The sequence below is a fragment of the Podarcis muralis genome, chromosome 2 (assembly GCF_964188315.1).
Source record: "Podarcis muralis chromosome 2, rPodMur119.hap1.1, whole genome shotgun sequence".
Taxonomy (NCBI): domain Eukaryota; kingdom Metazoa; phylum Chordata; class Lepidosauria; order Squamata; family Lacertidae; genus Podarcis; species Podarcis muralis.
The window spans coordinates 49981566-50004458 of NC_135656.1; the positions used below are offsets into that span (position 1 = coordinate 49981566).

Sequence of the window (22893 nt, forward strand, 5' to 3'; positions counted from 1 at the left end):
CGAATCTCTTTGGGTGCCTTCAGCTCCCCCCCCCGCCCGCCCCCGGCGAGGCCTTATTAAGAGAGCCATGTGCTTTTAGCTCACCTTAAGCGGGCTTACTCGGGAGTAAGTGACCTAACATCCTTGCGACTTGGCAGGCGTTGCGAGCTCTCTCGCAGAGCAGTCCCGTTTAACTTTATGCCGAACGGCCTGCGTTGCTTGGCATGTGACCTATACAGTATTAAAACTTAAGAGCTCAGCATGCATCATCAAATAATTTCAGTTGTATATCCAAATTCAATTTACCGTACTTCTTTTAGCCAGTCACTGTTGTACCCATTTCATATATGCGCTTCTGAGGCTGGCAGAACCAGGGGGCGGAAATGGGACTTGAGCCCATATAGGCCGACTCTGTTATCACTATGTACACATACACGTGCTTATAATTTGGGATCATTTGCAGCAGGCTTGCACAATTTGTGGCGCATATTTGAGCATTGACAGAGGCTCACTAAAGGTTTGGGGAAGCTGTTTCTGCCTGCCTGGGACGGGGGTGGGGGGCAGGGGGTGAGGTTCGGGTGGAATCAGCCATCTGGCAGCCCATAATATTTCATTGTTACTTGTCTGGCTTGTATCATGAGTTGTATGGGGCCGATTGAAATGCTTTGCAGATTTATGTGGTCATGCTTTGAACAAATGTTAAGACCTACTTGACTAGGCAGCACAGTGCACTCTCAGTGCTGTAGCCTCAAGTGCTTAGTGCAGTGTTTCTCAAACATGGGAGGAGTCCGTCTTAAATTAACAGCTATAAACAGCCAAAGGTGAGGATGCGCCCCAAAGTGTGGATCATGACTCCGCAGGGATTATTGAGAGGAAAGACAGGAGATGCAAAGTGGCAACCTCTGAAGAGGGTACATAAGAATGCTAGTAAGGACTAGTTCACACACATGAGCTGATTATTTTCCTCACCTCTATGCAAATCACGTGCAGGAAAACCTTGGAGTGAACCAGCTACACACTGGGGCTGTAAACGAATATGGTGTACTGCAGCCACCTATCTCTTGAGGGAATGCCACCGAAATTGAGTCAAAACACAGTGGAGCACATGAGTTGCCTGGGTAGCATGTGGCACTTCCATGCCTTTCTTCCTCTTCTCTTGCAGCACAGCATCAGAATACTGGGAAGTGTTCCCACATTTCTGGGCAAACAGGCAAATTATCCCTGTCTTCCTGGCAGGGTGGATTTGATTTAAATCAAATTGAATCACTAGTCGGTAAGACTTGATTTACATCATTTTTACAGAAAGGTTTAACCTTGCTGGCACCCTATTAATATTTACAACCAGAGGAAGGTTTCATTTTTGGAATAATAAATTTTCAGAGTAGTTTTTACAGTTATATCAAAAATTACTGATTTGGTTATGCTATCAGAAATACATTGACAGATAATTATGAAATTATTGTTTATATTTGGACAACTTTTCTGCTGTACTTTATTGGAAGGAGAAAAATAATCATTTTCTTAATAACAGTTTAAACAATTTATTTAACTAAAACAATAACATTATAGCATATGTATCCATGTTTGTTTTTAATTTTAAAAAAATCTTAGACTGAGTTTTAGCACACATGGAAAACTGTAAACAAATCCTTATTTCCTGATGAATAGCCGTTGGACTATAATGTAACTTAAATAGAAAACTACCTTTAGAAAGATTTTTCTCCCAACAGCATTTTATTTTAAAAATCCGATTTAAATTTTAAAAATCCATTTTTTAAAAAAATATTTTTTAAAAAAATCATTTATTTTTATTCACCCCACTTCCTGGCAGCACAGCAGTAGTATATAGGACCAGTTGCCTGGGTGACTCTTGCTATCTTCTCAGCAGCTCACGGGACAAGTTTTAATAATTGTTTGATTAGGCTGGAAGACATGTGCCGTTTGGTCACACCCCACCGAGATAATCAGGCAACTTTCTTTACCTTCCAGTGCCACTTTAGCAACTGTGAATTTTGCAAGCAGTCATAAAAATGCAAATAAAATGCAGGGTGTGGGAATGTTCAGCCATGAACTATGCACTTCATCATCCACTCCCCCTTGGAAGTATTGGCTCAAGCACTTCACTGGAGCAGCCCAGCCTGGCTGACACTGGAATTTCTCCATGCATCTCTCTACACAGAACAGGGTCATAGGAAGAAAATAAATGGCCGTCAGTGTTTGAACTATCTGCTGTTGGCCACAGATCTTTCATAACTCAAATGAAGCTTATCTCACATCGCTTTATCATCCAGGACTCACTCACATTTCCATTTTAAAACGGAACTGAAATATTTACCGAGGAAAGAGGAAGGTTGGAATAGGGAAAAGTAAGATAAGAAGGCAATGACTACTGTTTGTCAGACCTCTAGGTACGGCTTCCTCAAACTCTGCCCTCCAGATGTTTTGAGACTACAGTTCCCATCATCCCAGACCACTGGTCCTGCTAGCTAGGGATGGGAGTTGTAGGCCAAAAACATTTGGAGGGCCGAGTTTGAGGGTTGCTCATCCAGCCTGAGAGTGACTGACCTCTGTCTGATGCCAATGGCAATTAAACACTTGTTTGAGCAGCTAACCTTATAGCATTTCCCCTGAGGGCCAGATCACTGGGATTTTTAGAGTTGAAGAGACAAGTGGTAATTTTATAATCATGATGGGAAGAAAGCAAACGGCCCGCAACCCTGAAAGATGAGGACAAACCTTAACAATGCTAAACTTCTCCGAGCAAGGCCTGGAGCTTCTGGAATATGTAGTTGCGCAAGCACGATTCTGGCTTTGGCAAATGAGGATTCAGATAGCGCCCTGTGGCTTCCATTCAGATGGCTTCCTTCCACCATAAAATGGTGCGTGTGTAGCATTTGTCCCTTAACTGCATTAATAGTTGCATTCAGCTTGAAAGAATAAAGCACTACTGTGCATCACTTACTTAGATCAATTAAAAAAAATGTGTTTGTCTTAATTACATTCATTTTAGGCTAATACTATAAATATCTTCACCACTATCCAGCTAACAGATTCAGTAGCCTTCTCTGAATTCATCCGCTTAATGGTTGCCTCCCACTCAGCGGAAGCAGATGACACAACTGAGTCACTGACACTAATCTGGGGGCAGGCACAGGAGAGGGAGGAATGACAACAATACTACCGATGAATTCAGACTTCCGAATTAGTTGAAATGGACTAATCCTCTTAATTTAAAAGATTAAATGTATACTGACAAAAAAGATTAAAACTTACACCTAGTGCAGATTTAAGGATATTTTCCTAACTTTTCAAATAAGAAATTATTAAATTTTCACTGAGATTACATAGCACAGCTTGGCATTTAAAATGCTTTGCTTTGGGGGGAGGGTGTCATTTGGTGCTTTGTCTTTCTGTTATTTCGGTTGTTCACATATCCCGGCTGCACTCCTGTCTGCTGCTCACAACAAGAGATCCCCTCTCACCAATTTGCATATGTGCTCAAATATAAGTACAAGTCACAGTTGAAGCCCAAATACATAACTATGCAGTACCTGGCTTAGCATACTGTGGTGCAGGCTTCCTCAAACTCGGCCCTCCAGATGTTTTTGGCCTACAACTCCCACAATCCCAACTAGCAGGACCAGTGGTCAGGGATGATGGGAATTGTAGTCTCAAAACATATGGTGGGCTGAGTTTGAGGAAGCCTGCTGTGATGATCCCCACTGTCTTGTTATGCAAGGTGTTTGTGCCCTGGTGTGTGTGTGTGTGTGTGTGTGTGTGCTTGCTAAGAATGCTGTGGGACTTGCACAGCCAGCCAACCTGTATGCTTGCTGCTGCAGTCCTTTGGTGCCTTCTCAGCCTGTATGCTTGTAAAAAAGACTATTACATAGGCACCACAATTTCCCCATTTACTCTCCTCCCCAAAGAGCCCAGTCCAAAGTACACCTGCTGAAACATCCCACTGAACTTCATGGGACTTACTTCCAACTAGGACTGTAGCCTTAACCACGTGAAGTCTATCCCCAAACCGCCTAGCACTTGAAGAAAGAAGAACACAGAAGCATACTGTTGCTTCATTATCTCCAGTTAACATGTATATTGCTAACTGTTAACTGAAGAGGAAAGAGAATATCTGAATATCTGCTAACAGAATCTGAAACCAAGTAAAGGTCATGTCTTAGGAGTATTTGTCAGCCACTTAAGGTACTTTGTAATGCTCTGTTTCAGGTCAGAAGAGCTGAACAAGAAATAGTTCAAGAATGTAAGAATAGCCTGCTGGATCAGGCCGAAGGCCCATAATGTCCAGCATCCTGTTCTCACAGTGGCCGGCCAGATTTTAATAGAACCATGTGCATTTGTTCTAAATCTTCATGTGTTTTCTTGAGTCACAAGTGGTTGAAGGCCCTTCTTTGCTGCCTAGGCAGGAGGCTGGTAACTTGCTGCCAATTAAGGTGCTCTTCCTCCCTGCAGCCACCATGACGGACACTTTCTCTTACCCATTTCATTATGTATCCAAAAGACTCTGAGCTAATTAAATTTTATTTATCCGAAACATGGATGTCTCAAACTCAGTACTATCTTCAGTTTGCAAACTTTAAAATGACACAATTAAAATGTTTTGCTATATTACGTCTCATTATGAGCCATCAACATATGTAGGTGAATTAGAAACAGTAACAGTGCCTCCCCAGAAACAGAACCAGTTCTGCCGTCCCATGGTGCCCCAGATGGCAGCAGCAGCAGCAACAACAACACATCAGACTCTGAAAAGATTCAGCTGATGGCTGCTCAGTTTGAAAAGGCCTTTTTCAGCTAGGAAGATTTTACTTACGATTTTTTTTTTGTGGAGGTGGAAGGAGAAGAGCACAAAATAAAAGGGCCAGTAAAGGTAAAGGGACCCCTGACCATTAGGTCCAGTCGTGGCTGACTCTGGGGTTGTGGCGCTCATCTCGCTTTATTGGCCGAGGGAGCCGGCATACAGCTTCCGGGTCATGTGGCCAGCATGACTAAGCCGCTTCTGGTGAACCAGAGCAGCGCACGGAAACACCGTTTACCTTCCTGCCGGAGCGGTACCTATTTATCTACTTGTACTTTGACGTGCTTTCAAACTGATACATAGGTTGGCAGGAGCAGGGACTGAGCAACGGGAGCTCACCCCGTTGCGGGGATTCGAACCTCCGACCTTCTGATCGGCAAGTACTAGGCTCTATGGTTTAACCCACAGCACCACCCGCGTCCCAAAAGGGCGAGTAGTATAAACCAATTGGCATGTTTAGCCAGCCAATGCAGTTACACAAGTGATAACAAAATGAGCTTAAGTAATGATACCCCTGGGAAGTGTTTCTGAGAAATCATGTGGGAGTTTTAAAACAATGCCAAAATACCTTAGGCAAGCTTGCCTACTAATGCCATGCCAGATACTCGACTCCAGCTTTCCTGCTCCCACATGCCGATCTTAATGCAATGTTATACCTGAATCTGCTTGGTTTGAGAAATATCCACAACTGCACCATGAAGTTCATTGTGTGTTAAATCAAAATAGGAATAATGTCACCAATGCTGGCCAGATAATTACACCAGATCTACAGTACTGGAAGAACATAAGAAGAGCCTGTTGGATCAGGCCAATGGCCCATCTAGTCCAGCCTCCTGTTCTCACAGTGGCCAACCAGATGCCTGTGAGAAACCCACAACCAGGACCTGAGCACGAGAGAATCTTCCCCTCCTGCAGTTTCTAGCACCTGCAGAAGCATCACTCCCTCCAGTCATGAAGGGAGAACATCACCATGATTGCCAGTAGCCTTTGATGGGCTTATTCTCCATGAATTTGTCCAATCCTCTTTTAAAGCCATCCATGTTGGTGGCCATCTCTGCCTCCCGTGAGAGTGAGTTTCATAGTTTAACTAAGCACTGCGTGAAGAAGCAATTGTCTTTTATCTGTCCCGAATCTTCAAAATAGCTGCCACATGCTGCTCCTATATTGAGTCTCTGCTGGTAGGGCCATCCATCAGGTATGTCACACATCAAAATGGTGACAAATCAAGGATTTAGAATCCATTAAAAGGAGACAAAATATGAGAAGGAAGGTGGGGAGTTAAGTCTCTTAGGGTACAATTTCAATGGGAAAAGGCATCCTGAAAGATAGGCAAGGGTGCATAATTCAGCAGGATGAGGGTTTTAGTGAAGACAGTTGACACTCTCTGTGGAGGAGCTGAGAAAGGCAAGACACAGAGGTTTCAACAATTCTGCTTAACACACTCAAGTGTGATGAGCAACTAACCTTCCTCCCATTCTGAAGGTGCCGAGGTAGGGAGAGATAGCCCAGGCAGTTGTGCAGCCACCCCTGTTTCGTCCCCTGCTCCATAGTTGGGAGGAGGGCTGGAGGTTGTTTGGCATCTGTGTGACCAAGGTGCCTGGAGAGCCTTGGCCAAACTGGCAGCATTCTTCACTTGCCTTTCCTACTCCTGAGTAGAAAAGGTAGGAATGAGAGGGTAGGACACCGTTGTTTTAAGGCACTCATTACCAGTGGGTGGGGGTGGTAGCTGGTGACTGTAGCCTTTGGCTTGGCCAACAAGGCCAGTCAAAAATTGTAGACTCCTGAAATCACATCTCTTCATTCATTAATATCCTGGCAGATTTACTCAGTTTTGTTCTATGCAACATCCATCAGAATAAGCTTTCTTCTTTCTTTTAAAAGCTTTGACGGATGAATGATCCTCCACACAAGAACCGCATTTGTTATATGGAGTCACAGAGTCTCCTGTCCAAATGATGATTGACTGAAACTGTGTGTTCAACATGATGCAACATGAACTGATTTTTTTTCATCTCTGAAAAAGAACTCAGAGCTCCCTTTCTGTAAACAGCTAATTTTGCAGAATCACTTGAGGCTACAGAGCCTTTGGTTATGACAGGTTTTGGTGCTGTAATTAATATGACAAAATGATATGAAAACAAAATCCCTGCACTACATAAATGTAATTTGAGAATTGCATTAAAAATCATGTTGTATAAAAACAACCAAGTATTTCTAAATGCTCTGGGAGGAAGACTGTTATTGCCAATTATAGAATTGGAAAAGCCATTAATTTAAAATCTCAGTCTCAATAGTATGGATGCAGAAATTTGGTTTAATTAAGAAAGATGCTTGTATCTTCAGCTCACCCACACTGGTGGTGCCCAATTTGTAACTACAAATGCCAAAAGCATTTTAATTCATGGTACCACTGAATACTCATAAAGCAAGTTTGGCTCCCTAAAGTATGTGTGAAGTATTACTGAAATCTCTCTTTATAGTTGTCCAAATATATTTTAAGAGGCTGCTCCGGGAAACATTATTTAATGAACTTTTGTGTGCCAACTTAATCCCTAAATTCAATTTTAATTAAAACAGTCTAGGATTAAAGATAGCAGGCATTATCCCTTGACACTGAATTAATCAGAATCAGAGGAACCATTCCTCACAAGCTTGTTTTCAGTCCACATTCATAGCAGTGTTTTGCAGCTATCCAGCTATGTCTGCAGATTGGTGCAGTAGACTTGTCTCTGGGCTGTACCATTCCATCCGGTCAGTGAGGGTGCACAGGATTCAATCCTCCATACAAAAAAATAAAAAAAATCTGTACACCTGCAAAACTAGATGTTAGGGGAAAGGGTTCTAGTCTATTCTTCTCCCTCACATGTACAGTTTTTTGTGTGAATATATATAAAGGAACATTCAGTCATGTGAGTCCCCGACTGCAGCTTGAAATGGTAGGTCCAAGGGACAGGTTCACCTGTGTCAAGTGATGCATGTAGAGGCAAAATAATCTTAATTTCACATATACGTACATGGGATCTGAGCTGACAGTAGCCAGCCAGGAATGAGATCTTGTGGTTGTGGTAGATAGCCAGATGAATATGCTGATTCATTGTGCAGCAGCTGTGAACGAGGTAAATTCCATGCTAGAGAACATTAAGAAAGGAACTGAAAGCAAAGCTGCTGATATAATGCCATTATAACAAATCTATTGTGCAACGACCACAGCTGAGAAATACTGTGTACAGTTCTGGTTGTCTTGCTACGATATGGATATTGTAGTGTAGGAGAAGTTTCAATAAAGGGCAGCCAAAGTGATCAAAATAATTTGTTGCTCCCTCTGACCTTTTTGTTGTTGTTGGCTAAAGATCTCCAGCATAGGAGAAACAAAGCTCCAAAAACAAAGAAGGTATTCAGGAGTTGCTTGTGGTTCCTTTTTCTACTGCAGGTAGAGGCCAGTGGTGAATAGAAATAATGACTGACCTGCTTTTTTGTTTTCCTGTACTGTGCTGAACTCCCCAACTGTTTTTCATCTTGGTGTGGAGTTCAGTATCACAACTGCAGCAGCAGAAGCCCTGGGGAAGAATCCAGTATATGTCCTCAAAAGATGATAAGGAAAGTGCAAACCAAGCAAGGAACTGATAAGTGAGGTTTATGGCACAAGTAGTGCTTAGCTCAGGGTACAGTCCAGCTAGATCTCTGGACCCTGTCAACCTCTTGGCATACATGTAGTTTGTGGAAATAGAAAACAGGAGCTTTCCAGCTGGCCTCATGCATAAGGGAACTCATGCATATGAAGGGATGAGATGAAATGCTTAAAATATTAGTTCTTCTTGAAGGATGTTTATTCACCGCAGAAACATAGGCTCCTTGCTCCACCTATTCACTGACCACAAGGTTCTGCTGATTTTAAGTATCACATTTCTCCAGCAACATTCCCCCTCCCTTCCTCCCTTTAAGGATTTAAGACTTGTTAGGATTTGTTCACTGGGGCTTTTATTCACAGATTGTTCACCATGTACATACTTTCAGCACTTGTTTTCATTAGGGCACTTTTGCAATCACAGTCTAACCAGCCCTCTAAATTGAAATGGCCATATCAGTCAATTTTAATGGAACATTTTTTTAAAACTCTGACAGACAAGGACCATCAACCATATGCTTAGAAAGTGTTTCATATTGGGAGGTCTTCAGGGGACACCAAACCGTTGTGTCCCCAAGAACCCTGTTTTGAAACCCCCAGCACAGTGACTTGCTGTGGACACAGAAATTCCTAAGATCTTCCAGAGTTTCCATTCCCAGAAGGTGCCCCCTTTTACTTCTGAATGGAGGAGAGTGGCAGATCTGCATATCCAGTGACCTGGGAGGGGTTCTGTTTGGATGGGAATGGGAAGCCAATGCAGAAAAAGCACATCAGTCAACAGAGCATATTTTAAACTGCAGAGAGCTAAATGTGAACCCAGCAGATCAGCAATACACATCTTCTCCTTCAAAGGACTTAATGGTATGCTAATCACCACCCAAGCTTTATTTCCATCACCAGAGATTGGCTTAATTATGCAGGAGTTATGTTTGCAAGGCAATGGATTCCATTTGATTTGCTTCAAGCGAACAATAAAAGCAAAAAGAATCACCCAGCACTTTTAGCTTTTCATGCTGTCAAACAAATTAACACAACTGTACTCAATACAAACAATTGCTTACCAAGAGGGCTGCAAAACAGACTCTAAGGGGAGTTGTACAGCACATGATAACAGAGTTTGGAGCCCTTCGAAGAAAATGTTTTGACAGGACGGCACAAAGGATTTTGATTGGCTGCTTATATGTTTTGTTCAACATTTTGTAGTTCCATTATTATTACACATATCAAAATACAGGGAATGGGAAGCAAAAGTAGTCCAGGCATTTTCCAAGTCATTCAGATCCCGCCCCCCCTTCAAACACTAAAGCCAGCAGGTAGAGTGTGCCTCCTCTACCTAAATGAGCACCTATAGAGTGCTTTTTCTGAACTGAGACATCATCAAATCCCACTAGGTTTCTTTTGCAACTCAGTTCCACCAGACAGCTCCAAAGCATTCCTCCTGTTTTGTATCTTCCTGTTTCTATAGCCAGTGAACCTGGGTGAGATCTTGTTTCTTATTAGTTTCATCATTTCTGAACGTCTGGACCTTTAGAAGAGGAAGAAAGGCTGCTATCATCATCATCATCATCATCTTTTCTAGCTGCTCATTATCAACACTTTTTTAAAAAAACAAGCCCAGAACTTTCCACATTTTTCTTCTTTCTTCTAAGCCAAGTCTTCAGCTCATAATGACAGGCATCAGTAACCTGCTACTGCCAGGGTGGGCAGAAGGCAGTTGGTGGACCACTGGCTAATTTCTGATCAGAAGCAGATTGACTTTTATGGTAATGAGAGAAAGACAGTTTGGAGTCTTAACTTGGACAAACCTTTGAAAGGGCCCTGGATGGTGCTCTAAACAAGATAAACAACTACACCAGATCTAGCTACATTCCAGCTGGAAGTATTCCATAAAGATCACTTAAGGAGACACAAAAGGAGACAAAGCTGTGATTCCAAGTATCTGCAGGGCAGACAGTACCAGCATAAGCCATACGGTTGCAGCCTACAATTTTGAAAATATTGTTCCTTGAGATTTTTATCACTAAAAAGTTGTCAAAACATTGAAATAGTGGGGACCTTGGACAGACAATTCAGTGGTCAGTTGTTCATAGTTCATGGTTTATTCTGTTTTGCTTACCTGGGTTTTCTCCAGATATATCCCTAGTGAGTGGTGTTGGTGGTGATGGGAAGACTTTGCAAATCACATCTGATTGAAACAAAAGGAATAGCTAGTTGAACGTGTTTATCATTAGCAGAGGACAATGAACATCATAAACCCATCCATGTACAGCTATTCGCACCTAGCCTGATCAAACACACTTCTCATTTAATTCAAGTAAGTGTTACATTTATTCTATCATTATCAATGTTCCTTAATATTAGGAGTGTATCTGCCTTGTTTGGTGTAACTCTAAAAGTAACTGTGCATGAAGTTTGGTGTAAGAGCCATGAGCACCTTTCAAAGCTGCAGTACATCATGGAATTTTTGGAAGATACAGAAAAAGCAGGCATATTTGCTTCAGTATGAATAGCGGCAAATGCTTTTATAAAATTGTAGGTAGGTCTACAGTTTGCTACTAGTTTTGAAACAATTGCAACCCCCATTTAATAAGTTTCCTACCTGCTCTATCATCACACAGGATTCATGGTCTGAACTACATTTTATAAGGTGTTGGCAGCATAATTTTGGAGAAGGTGAGGTGACATAGACTAGCATCTTGAAAATTATTAGTGATGTTTCAAACACTTACCATCAAGAGAGAACTCAGCAGCTGGGATTGTCCTTGTGAGAAAAGAGAATAATGGGTATCAATGGAAAGAAAAACATAAGAGGAAGCAGCAGATGAAAAGTCACACAAAGATGGGAAAACATCCTAGAAATCGTGACACTACACCCGCAATGCTTTCTGCACTTACCTGAGAGTAAGTCCCATTGAGTTAAATGAGATTGACTTCTGAGTAGAATGCATAGGATTTCATTGCACTTTGATTATAGCTTTTTACCATCTCGTTGCATGTATCTTGTGAAAAGGGCATTCTGCTGACTTAATTCAGATTTTTAAAAGGCTTCAATAATTGCTGTAAAGGGGAAACGTAACCTGCCCACATGCAAAATGCAATTTTCATACCCCTACAACACACATTAGTCACCTCTTTGCTAAGCAAAGTATTGCTCTAGACATATGTCCCATTGAATTCAACAGCATTGCAGCATCGACTTAAAACACAATGCATTTCAACAGAGGTCTTTCACACAAAGCCGTTGCCTTTCTTGGTCGATGGGCTGGGGTGGTTGCACTCTCTGCATGAGCCCAGTGTCCATGTGGACAGAATAACATACATAAAGAAGCCTGCACGTGTATGTAGGCATGATACACACTGTGTACACAGATCATGCAAATCCCATCTAAGCTGCATTTCTTAACTCCTTGCTCCTGGTGTAGATCTTCACTCAGCCCTTCTTCCCTGACAGGGAAGGGGGCACCATTTTGCAGCTTGTCTCAGGTGCAAAAATGTCTTGGACTTGCTCGGCTAGTGTCTATTGAATGCTTAGCTTATTTCAACACTAAATAGAGTTACATGAATTGGACGAATCCTGTCCCACTCTTGGTCTTTGTTTTTTTTAAAAAATATGTGGATTGCACTGTGTTTTGTGATTCTTCTTCATGTGTTTTATCAGGAAATAATCAACTAGGTTCTTCTTTTGTGAAGAAAGGTATGGGGAACCCATGACATTCATCTGAAGTATTAATTCCTGTGTTGTTCATTTCCTAAACTGAAGCACAAATGAATGGAAAACCCAGTGCTGGATGTGAGGCACAGACTGAAAGACAAAAAGGGATTTACCTGCTCCACTGTGTTTGGCTAATGATTTTACCTATGAAGAGTAAGAAAACAGGACAAGACAGCTGATTCATGCAAAACCACTCTTGTAATCAGGAACTGTTTCTGCAAGACCCATTTCCAGGACAGATTTGGCATGATGAGGTTTCAGAAGCAAACCGCCTCAAGAGATCCCATAGGTGTGATTCAGCATGTCATTTGCGAAATTACATTCAGAACAAGGTAATGAATCATAACACCAGAAGAAGATGCAAGCTCAAGGCAGGTAAGACTTGGATGTTCTCCTTCTTCTAAAGCAGGGGTAGCCAATGGGAGCTATACTGGCATCACGTTGCCTACCTCTGCTTTAAGGAATCCAACAGCACACACAGTTAAGGGATGGATCAGTCTGTTTCTGGTCCATGATTTTCCATGTGTTCATTGACAAGTTTGTTCTGAGTCATTTCTAAATTAATATGTGAATACGTTTTTACAACTCCACTCTAAAGTTTGAATTTAAATGCATATTTAAACCCAGTACATAATTATTAAATACAGAGTTAAATAATTTAAATACATAATTAAATAGTATTTTATCACAAAATGAGTATTTTATCTCAGTGAATGTATTTCTATATGTATCTTATTCTGAAACAGGTGTCCTAAATGCATTTTGGTACATGTTTGAGCCAAGAACAGTACTGCAAAATTCAGAGAAGTGAAATCTGAAGCAGACATTTGAGTGAAGCTGTTTGCTTTTGGAGAGTTTGCCATAAGGTCCTGGAGAAAAAGTGAGGCTGACTCCTTTGAGAAGATAATTCTCTAGCACTCACCTATGTCTTAATATTTCCAGTTTGTGTGGTTAATAATAGCTAGGTTTAGTCCCATAAAGGTGGCGGCAGGAGTGTCTAATAGTCTCTGTCGCTTAGGAGTTAAATACCGTATTTTTTGCTCTATAAGACTCACTTTCCCCCTCCTAAAAAGTAAGGGGAAATGTGTGTGTGCCTTATGGAGCGAATGCAGGCTGTGCAGCTATCCCAGAAGCCAGAACAGAAAGAGGGATTGCTGCTTTCACTGCGCAGCGATCCCTCTTGCTGTTCTGGCTTCTGAGATTCAGAATATTTTTTTTCTTGTTTTCCTCCTCCAAAAACTAGGTGCGTCTTGTGGTCTGGTGCGTCTTATAGAGCGAAAAATACGGTAGCTCCACACCAGCCCAGGATCTGACCCACATACCAGCAGACAGAACCTTCATATGCAGTCAGCTATGAGGATAAATGAAATGTCTAATAGGGATTCTGCATCACCAAACATTTGGAAGGCATAAAATAGCCAAAAACAAGCAAGGTAAAGAAAATCTGTCCCACGAGTCCCGTAGCTGTTATACTGCTGTGACCGATCATCAAAATCTTTTTAGATAGATTGTAAAGGTTATTTAACCTATATTATATTTTGTATCTTTGAGTAAACAGATGAAATTAGACTATGCCCTATAATCAAGTCAATGAAAAATGTCCCGCATGGAAATAGGGTAATTCAAGTTGCTATATATAGCAGATGTGTACCTAGCAGGAGAATGTGCATACTGCTTGTGCACATATATCAAAGTGCATAATCTCTAGTTATTACTCCCATATCAGCATATTCACTGTAAGTTATATAGCTTACTTAACACTGCTGGGAGAGGTGTTCTTTGGTACGTTCACTTACCATGTACTACTTGCATCAAGGCGTCTAGGTTGGAGATATACATGGCTGTGTGACTTCTGACATCCTGAATGTCTGACTGATCCAGATGCACTGTCAGCACTTCCACACTGTCATTGCTGAAATTCTGTTTCTTAATCCTAGCATGTACAAGAGGTCATTCCACCAACCACGCAACCAAACAACCTACCAAACATCACCCCTGATTGTAATGTCTGTCACTCCTAAGGGTAAATACTAAGTTAACCTATGGATAGTGTATGGATAGAAGAGGTTGTGTATGTCGTTGCTTTTGAGTGAAATTCCAATGGTGCCCTTGCACTCACAGGAAGGGGTCTGTTTCGGCAGAGTTGTCCACTAGTGGAAGAAGTGGGGAGGAAATTTTTGCTGATTTCCCCTGTCAGGGGCCCTCTAATGCCAACCAGGATGGGGCAGAGATGACAGGATGCGGAGATTGGGAGTAGGGAAAGCTCAAGCACTGACTTGGATGAGGCTTTTGCCGCATAGTTTCCAGACACCACAGAAAGGGAATGGGAACCTTCTGAGTCAATCCCCATTCCGTCTTCTGATATACTCAAGAGTGAGGTGTGGGTTAACCAGACTAATATACCCAACGTGCTTGTCCAATTAATGCATGAAGGGGTTAATACCACAGAGTAAGCTTAGTTATGTCATTTCCCTTACCTTGGGAGGAAATAGGTAATTAAGCCTATTGTCCCCCTCCCCTACATGAGAAGCTCAAAGTGTGAAGAGGCTTGAACTGGTTGCTCCAGCTCAACCGCACGGCTCTCACCAGCCACTCTTGAGTTCCTATACCAATAATCTAGGAACTAGATGCCACATATCATTAGCACAATTATACAAAATGGTCCCGTTATTGCTACTGAAGAGGCAAAAGCACATTCCTGAAGGTAGGGAAGCTAATACTTTCAGAAGATGTAGGAGGACGAGAAAAGACTCCCATCATGCCAAGCTTCTCATTACCTGGCAGTGAGTCCATTCAGTGGACCACCATATGAAACCACGTACATGTGGAGAGCAGCGTAGTCTATGTGACAGGCAAACGAAGGGGAATGTGTGATGTGCAACTTACCTCTCTTGGGCTAGCTGAAAATCCTACAGAAAGACAAAAAGAAAAAAAGAAATTGTTTTTATTGCACGCAGAGAAAGGGGGGCATCCAGCAAATGAGACTTTGCTAACTTGAAGGGGAGAAAAAGCTGCTCACCTTGAGGAAGAGGCAAGCATCTGTTTTCTCTGTTAGCGCTTGTAGCTCCCGAAGGCCCTGGGCAGCCATGTCCCTCTTGTCTGCCACTTGCTTCTTCAGAGCCGCCATGTCAGCCAGCTGCTTTTTCTCATTGGACTGGATGTCACCTAGGATCTGCTTCTCTTTCTGATCTACCTGAGACTTGATCTCTTGGAAGATCCTGGAGAGCTGATCTGTCAACGTTTTCTTATTGTTCTAAGGAAAGTAAGATGGCAACTTTTTATTACAGTTGAATTGTTGGACTTAGGGCATAAACCCGGGGTGTCTTGAGCAATACTTCCCTATCTAGGCTAAAAAGGATTGTTAGCTCCGTGGTCACAGTCCCTCCCCTGTTCATAAAACTCTCTTAGGAAACAACCATTATTTTAAAAGGTGTGGAGACTATATATGTCAGATAACATTTTTGTAGTGAAAAATTACATATTGCTTCCGCAAAACAGGCCGCCAAGCTATCAAGTTTATAGCTCTCAGCAACCTCCCAAGTATGTTGCCAGTCACTCTGAAAAGCACTGTGGGCACACCCCTCAGAAGATCACACCAAAGTATTCTTGCCTCAGTTATCCTGTGGCTACCGCCACTGAGTAATGTGCAGTGCAAACTTATGCAAATATACTCAAGAGTAAGTCCCATGTAAGTGTGCATAGGACTGCAGCTTTCATGTCAACAGAGATTTTTAATTCCCAGATCCTAATACAACCTCCCCCAACCTGGTGGCATCAGCCTCAGCTAGCCTATCTCTGCTGTCTGGTGCAGCTGGGAGTTCTGGTTCTGTTGTAATGGTTCACCCACTGCCCCCTTTCACTGAATCCTTGTGCCTTGGCTGGGATCTCTTGCCTGTTCCCTGGCTTGACTTTGGCTTCCTTACCATTGGGTGCTCTTTTTCTCATGCCCTGCTGGTTTCCCAGCAACTGAAGCACATGCACCAAAGTAGTACCAGAGGCTCACATCTCACCAGCCTTCTGTTGTGGCAGAAAAGGTTGCCTGATATGCAGGGCTGTGCACAGGCAGCAGCAGCCCTTGTCCTGGGCCTTGGAGAGCTAAGCTGGCCCAGCCACTGGCGGAGGAAGAGGAGTGCGGGGGGAGCGCACCGCCCCTGGCAGCGCGATCCCGGTGGGGTAGCCCCATCGCGGCTGCCTCCACTCGTGCTGGGTGCCACGCCCCCAGGATGTGCACCAGCCCTGCCCCCGCCTGCTCTCCACTCCCCACCCCGGTGCTGGAGCATGAAGCTCCGCCACTGGGCCCAGCTGCTTTTCTGTTTGAGTTTTTAACTTTATTCTAACAAGACTCCCACCCCAGGCCTCAGACAAGCTCTGTGTGGGTCTGTGATATGAAGTGCTGCCTTGGAAGCCCCCTAGTGTCTGTTAGTGGTCACACACTCTTAACCAGGGAGAGCCCATGTTTTCGGGTACTTGTCCCTGGTAAACTACTGTCTTTATTTCGTCCCTAACTTGGCTGTTAGGTAGATTTTAGGGATGCCTTAAACAAAAACTGAAAGTGCACATACACATGCACTAGAGTTTCCATTTTTTTAAAAACCCAGTCCTTCCTCTGAGGTTAAGTATCTGAAGAGGGTGTAGAAACACATGCCTGTCCAGACAGTAAATAGAGCGTGCACTTACTAAATCTGTGTCCATGTGTGATAGATAGATGATAGATATAGATACTGTAGATGTTCAGGTAATAAACCTTCAGGTGAAAAGAATCACTGGCCAAAAGTGCTGCATAGTTAAAATGAAAAGACTGGGGTGCTGGATGGAGAAGCATATTGGAGACACATTCATTATTTTCCACCTGGGACCTGAGAGTGATGCATGGCGTCATGAAGTTACAGCACAAACCTTTATCTGATCCTCACTTTTCTGAAGCTGTAAGAGTGTCTTCTTTGTGGCAGTTTTGTATTCCTGCATTGATTTCATAATCCGTGAGAGAATTGCCTGATTAAGAGAAAAACAGAAGGGAAATCACAGAACTGTACATTTCAATAAGTTTATTTGGTAGATTAATCAACTATAGCAGAGGTTCCAATTCCGATCTGTGGGGGACTCTACTTTCTACTTCTTTCCATTTGGAGAATTGTCCATTTATTCCTATTCTTTGCTTCTTGCAACTTAACCAATTCCTGATCCACAAGAGGACTTCTCTTATTTCTTGACTGCTAAGCTTACTCAGGAGTCTTTGGTGAGATACTTCGTCAAACTTTTTTTAGAAAGTCCAGGTATGCTATGTCAACCAGATCACCTTTGTCTATATGCTTGCTGACACTCTTGTTGACACCCTCATGGGTTTGTAAGACAGGCTTTTCCCTCGCAGAAGCCATGCTAGCTCTGCTTCAGCAGGGCTTGTTCTTTTATGTGCTTGGTTAGTTCATCTTTAACAATACTTTTCACCAGCTTTCACCCCCCCCATTCCTTTTTTAAAACTGCTGTTGCATTGGCTACTTCCCAGTCTTCTGGTATGGAGGCTGATCTGAGGGACATATTTCTGTTTTAAAGACCAGCAATTTCACATTTGAGTTCCTTGAGAACTCTCAGATGGATGCCATGCATCCTGGCAAGGATGCTTGTGGTTGCAGTTTGAGAATGGAATGCACATTGACTTGGAAATAATCCCCATTGAACTCCATTTGTATGTTTGGGCTGCCATGATGGTGAATTTCTGCTTTATTTGTCTTTTCAAATATGTTGGGTCTTCTTCCCAAGTAGCTAGACTCCTAATGCTTTAAAGCACAAGCAAGTATGCAATTAAGTACACAGAAGTGTTCCAATGTTCTTCTGTCCCCATATCCTGGTCAAAGTCCCACTAGCCTCAGCAGGACTTTTATTTTTTATGTAATTTTTTGTGTAATTTATCTCCTGCCTTTCCTCCTGAAGGAGCCTAGGGCGGCAAACAACAAGCAAACAGCAAAGTTGTTCTTCTAGAAGCAGGCTGCAGGTTCTTACAGAAGGCCATAAATTAAAAGCAATGGCATTAGTTACCACTAACTTTTTTGCAAAATTGTCCTCTAATCTAGCAGGAGCTATTGATAAGATGTTCCCTGGGAAGGGCTGTTAACACGCAGTGGAGTGTTTGTTAATCTTGGCTGGCATACTGCCATGCTCAGAGGGGGAGAAAAAGTCAATGATCAGTGCCAGGAACTGTAATGCACAAACACATTGTCAAGCATGGAAATAAAGATACCTGCAGAAAGTGCTGAGGCTAAGCAAGGTCTATAGGTAGTCTCCACTGTTGGTTTGGTGTCATTTCTCAATGGGACCTTCTGGGTGAAAAGTGCATGCTCTATCACAGTGAGCTACATCCCTTCCCCTGACTACATATTTGTATAAATACATGCCTCACCATTAGAAAAACACCCCGCAAGTATAATTTGCTACTCCTTAGTTATCAGGCTTTGAATGCTACTTGATGCTTGATGTTTTTTGCTTCGTTTTCTCCCCCCCAATACTATTTGTTTCAAAGTCTTGCAAGATCCCTTTCATTACTTCCACATTCTGACACCCGTTTGTTTAAAACATCTCTCCCTGTTACATTTAATTGGAGGACCTCTTTGGAACGCTCCATGCCCGGTTGAAGCCCCTTACCATCTGCCTGTCGTACTCGTCCTTCAGGGCGACGACGCTGTGGCTGCTGTGGGAGCCAGTGGTGGAGCAGGCCTTGCAAACACATGCCAAGTCGTCTTGACAGAAGCATTCCAGCAGCATGGCATGCTCTGGGCATTTCTTCTCCTCCTGGGCCCCAGCGGTCCCAAGAGCCACCAAGGCATGGTTCTTCTGGGTGGCCTTTGAATTGTGTTTCCTCAGGTGGTCCCGGCACAGGGACGCCTCACAGGTCAGACACTTCTTCTCCGCTGAGTGAGGTTTCCCTAGGCAGAAATCGCAGGGAATCATGATTCTCCTTTCTTTGAGCTTCCAAGGAGGCTTGTCCTTCTGAGGAGGCAGCGAGGAACTGGCAGCTCTCTGTTGACAACCTGGCATGAACCTTGAACACAGGGTAGGAGGTGCTGGCTTTGGACTCCTGCACTGTGTTCGGTATGCCCTGGGCAGAGTCCTAAGAGAACTCCTGCAGCCCCAGCTCAGGGACACAGGACGGCCATGTATGCCGTGTGTCACCATGCTCCAGCAGGTGGTTGTTTCAAATTCCATTGCTGTCTCCCTGCCATGGATCCAAAATCCATGCAGACTAGTTAAGCTCCAGTTCAATGAAAGGAAACCTGCAGGATTTTTATTTTTTTAAAAAAACATTTCCATGTATTTGGCACAATAGACTCAGCTCTTCCAATGAAGATGTCTACTATTTTATTTATTTGGTGGGTTTTTTTAAATTTAAAGATTTATACTCCGCTTTTTTGTGGAACTTCCTCCACAAGTGACTTACAATCTCCAAGAAAACCAACTTAAATACAACAGAAAATAAAAGAAAGCATAAGGCACTCAAGCAATAAGGCAGCATACAAACAATTCACAAAACAAATCCAGGAAACCTTGCATCTAAGACCCTTCATTAAAATCAAACTGAAGAGGTAGATTTTAAAGAATCCAGTTTTCTCTTTGTGTGGTGCTATAGAGTAGAGAATCCTATGTATGTTTTGAAAAATATCACTTTGTGCAGGCACCTATGGTGCTTTTATCAAGATACGAGTATCAGAACCTCATGTTTGACCAAATATTATTAATTATAATTGTATTGTATTGTACTGTGGGCCCTCCCTTCACTGTAAGATCCCAAGGTGTGTTACAACATCTATCTATATCTATCTATCTATCTATCTATCTATCTATCTATCTATCTATGCTTGTTAAATTTGTATCCCACTTTTCCAATAGCATGCTCAAAGGCAGATCACAAAATAAAAGTGACTAAAGTGACTAAATTGCTATACAAAACAGAAAATTGAGGGTTGGCACTTCGTGACGTCAAGTGCTTACAGCCAGACATGGCAAAACAGAGTAGTCCTTGGGCCCTCCCTCTGTGTGAAGGAAAGTGTAGAAGACTGCCTCTACCTTTGGATCATTGCCCAGGCTGCTTTCCTGCATGCCCTTATTTTAATGTGTCTGCCCATATAGAGTAAGGCGAAACCAGCCACCCTCATCTGAATGCTAATAACCTTGTCCCAGAAATCCTGATTAGGAAGCATCATGCCTAGCAGAGCCTGTGGGAGCTTCACCCAGAGAGACTGCAGAGGTCTGCACACCTGTAAAACATGAGAAGTGCATATGCAATCCCCATACTGCTTTTCCTCTGTTTTTTAAAAAACATACACTATATGAGAGAGCAGAGGTTCCCAAACTGTGGTCTGTGGACCACCAATGGTCAGTGAGCTTCATTCAGGTAGTCCATAGTATGTCTGTAAAAATACAATTAAAAATACATTTGAAAATTATACAGTGCTTGCAATAAGCTTCCTGAACTGGGGTGGGTGGGAAATAGAAAGGCAACCCATTTTCCCCCTTTCTGATTCTTTCTCTTTAGTAACTACTTGTTAGCACAGTAGATCCCTTCCTTTCAGGCTTTACTTCCTTCCTGCTTCTCCCAAGTCAAGCTTGTTTTGAGTACAGTGGTGCCCCGCAAGACGAATGCCTCGCAAGATGGAAAACCCGCTAGACGAAAGGGTTTTCCGTTTGCGATGCGCTTCGCAAGACGAATTTCCCTATGGGCTTGCTTCGCAAGACGAAAACATCTTGCAAGTCTCGCCATTTTCCCCCCGCTTTCCCCCCCTTTTTCTAAGCCGCTAAGCGCCTTTTAGCAGCCAAGCCGCTAAGCCTTTAATAGCCGCTAAGCTGCTAATAGCGCTAATCCGCTTAGCCGCTAATGGGGTTGCTTTGCAAGACGAAAAAACCGCTAGACGAAAAGAATCGCGGAACGGATTCTTTTCGTCTTGCGAGGCACCACTGTATGAGCTAGCGGGTGCTAGTGTTCACTTCCTGGCTCCATCTTGTCTACATGCAAAACCTATACAGTACTCAGAATGGCATTGTTTGTCACGGGGAATAACCAGCAGCCTTAATGGGCTACTCCTTTCTGCACATCGCTGCAATATATTTGCCAGAATCCAAGCCCCTGAGGATTTGGAAGTGGAGCAGAGGTGTGCAGGGGCACCCTGCTGTGCAAGCAAGAGTCCTTATGCTGGCTTCTGCTAGCGCACCAAAGTATTTTATTCTGGTCCTTAATGCCTAGAGAGCAGAGGGGTCTGAAATGAGGATTTTTGCACATGGACGGCATTTCTGAAAACATCTCTCACAATCGCAGATAAGGGCAGGGACCAGAACATAAAGAGAGTCCTGGTAAATAGGGACACTTGCAAGATACAATTTCGCACATTTGAATGATTATATCATTTCCTTTCTACCCAATGTTACTTACTCAGCTGGGGGTCTCTTTAAGCTTTCTGCTACATTTTCCTTTTCCTTTCTGCTCAAACACTTTTATTCTGCAAATAACAATTGGCTCTTTCTTCCCATGCCCACACACCTCCAAAGTACTCTTTCGTCCTGTTAGCAGAATAATAAACACACCAAGTTCCAAGGCTGCGTGGAGAAAGTGCTCTGAGGGTTGTGTGTGTACAGTGACAATCCCATCCCCCTGGGGCTTTGTGGCATGACTGAAGCATAATTGCAATGCTTGCACTTTTGCAGTGGAATGAAACCTGACTCTGGGCTCATCTACACTTACCTTTGCTCTGCATTTCTGGACACAGGTCCCGGCTTTCCGAGTCCATGTCCAAGCGCTCCCCGCCCCGCAGCACTTTCCCCACAAAAACCTGAAAACAATTAATCAGAAAACCCAAACTGCTGAATTATGGCTGGGTCAGGGAGAAGCAATGACCCTGAGGTGGTAGGAGGAGGATGAAATAACTGGAGATGGAGCAGTTGTCTTGGCACTTTTGAATTAAAATGAGCTATGTTTGGTGTCTGTTGCTTTCCCCATTAATGATAAGTTTTTTAAACACCTGGCCCTGCCTCTTGTGTTACTTGGGAGATCAGTTAATACTGGGGGTCAAGGGAAAGATCCCCAAACAGCATTATGGGGATCCAAGGGTTGCATGCTGCATCCATTGCCCCTTTTGTCACAGAGTGTTATCTTTGCCAATGAAGCATGTGAATAATGTAAAATCATCCTAATAATAATAATAATAATAATAATAATAATAATAATAATTTATTATTTATACCCCGCCAATCTGGCTGGGTTTCCCCAGCCACTCTGGGTGGCTCCCAAAGAAGAAGAAGAAGAAGAAGAAGAAGAAGAAGAAGAAGAAGAAGAAGAAGAAGAAGAAGAAGAAGAAAGTGACAAAACATCAAACATTAAAAACTTTCCTAAACAGGGCTGCCTTCAGATGTCTTCTAAAAGTCTGGTAGTTGTTTTTCTCTTTCACATCTGGTGGGAGGGTGTTCCACAGGGTGGGCACTACTGCTGAGAAGGCCCTCTGCCTGGTTCCCTGTAACCTTACTTCTTGTGGACCTCTTCAAAGCAGTGTCAGAGCTTCTGCACGGGGCACTTAATCTTGATCTCTATTAGAAATCAAAGACTACAGCTGTTCCATAAGCTGGCATCTTTCAGAAGACACCTCTGTCTTCTATAGCTGTAAACAAGGCCTACGATAGGTGTGAGGATCGCCAGACTCCAGCCGATACATAGAGAGGACATGGGTGCAATTTAGGAGCAGAAAGCCACCCAAAAATGTACACACAATTCCACACAGAGTTGCA

The 22893-nt window shown here is 43.0% G+C and overlaps 1 protein-coding gene and 1 long non-coding RNA gene across 3 annotated transcripts; one reads left to right on the forward strand and one right to left on the reverse strand.

Annotated features, from left to right (window-relative positions):
• Positions 1–21: 21 nt before the first annotated feature.
• Positions 22–9690, forward strand: LOC144326960 (uncharacterized). Its single transcript, XR_013391880.1, has 2 exons — positions 22–5864; positions 6677–9690. It is a non-coding gene; the product is annotated as an uncharacterized LOC144326960 (long non-coding RNA).
• On the reverse strand, positions 8757–19928 carry LOC114590942 (tripartite motif-containing protein 29-like). Of its 2 annotated transcripts, XM_028717567.2 has the most exons (9): positions 18769–19922; positions 17029–17124; positions 15152–15385; positions 15019–15041; positions 13929–14065; positions 12246–12276; positions 11150–11181; positions 10537–10605; positions 8757–9945 (listed from the first exon to the last, which is right to left on the reverse strand). In XM_028717567.2, exons 1-9 carry the CDS (start codon positions 19327–19329, stop codon positions 9926–9928), a joined length of 1203 nt encoding a protein of 400 aa, XP_028573400.2. In that variant the 5' UTR covers positions 19330–19922; the 3' UTR covers positions 8757–9925. The 2 variants fall into 2 exon arrangements, 1 of the variants encoding a protein (XP_028573400.2); XR_003705198.2 differs by lacking the exon at positions 12246–12276 and having other exon boundaries at positions 18769–19928.
• Positions 19929–22893: the final 2965 nt, after the last annotated feature.

Coding starts and splice junctions, on each gene's coding strand:
- LOC114590942 (XM_028717567.2), bottom strand. CDS start 19,329: ATGGAATTTGAAACAACCACCTGCTGGAGCATGGTGACACACGGCATA. Junction 10,606..11,149: donor TGCTGAGTTCTCTCTTGATG/GTAAGTGTTTGA, acceptor TGTTTCAATCAG/ATGTGATTTGCAAAGTCTTC. Junction 9,946..10,536: donor TATATCTGGAGAAAACCCAG/GTAAGCAAAACA, acceptor CCTCTTCTAAAG/GTCCAGACGTTCAGAAATGA.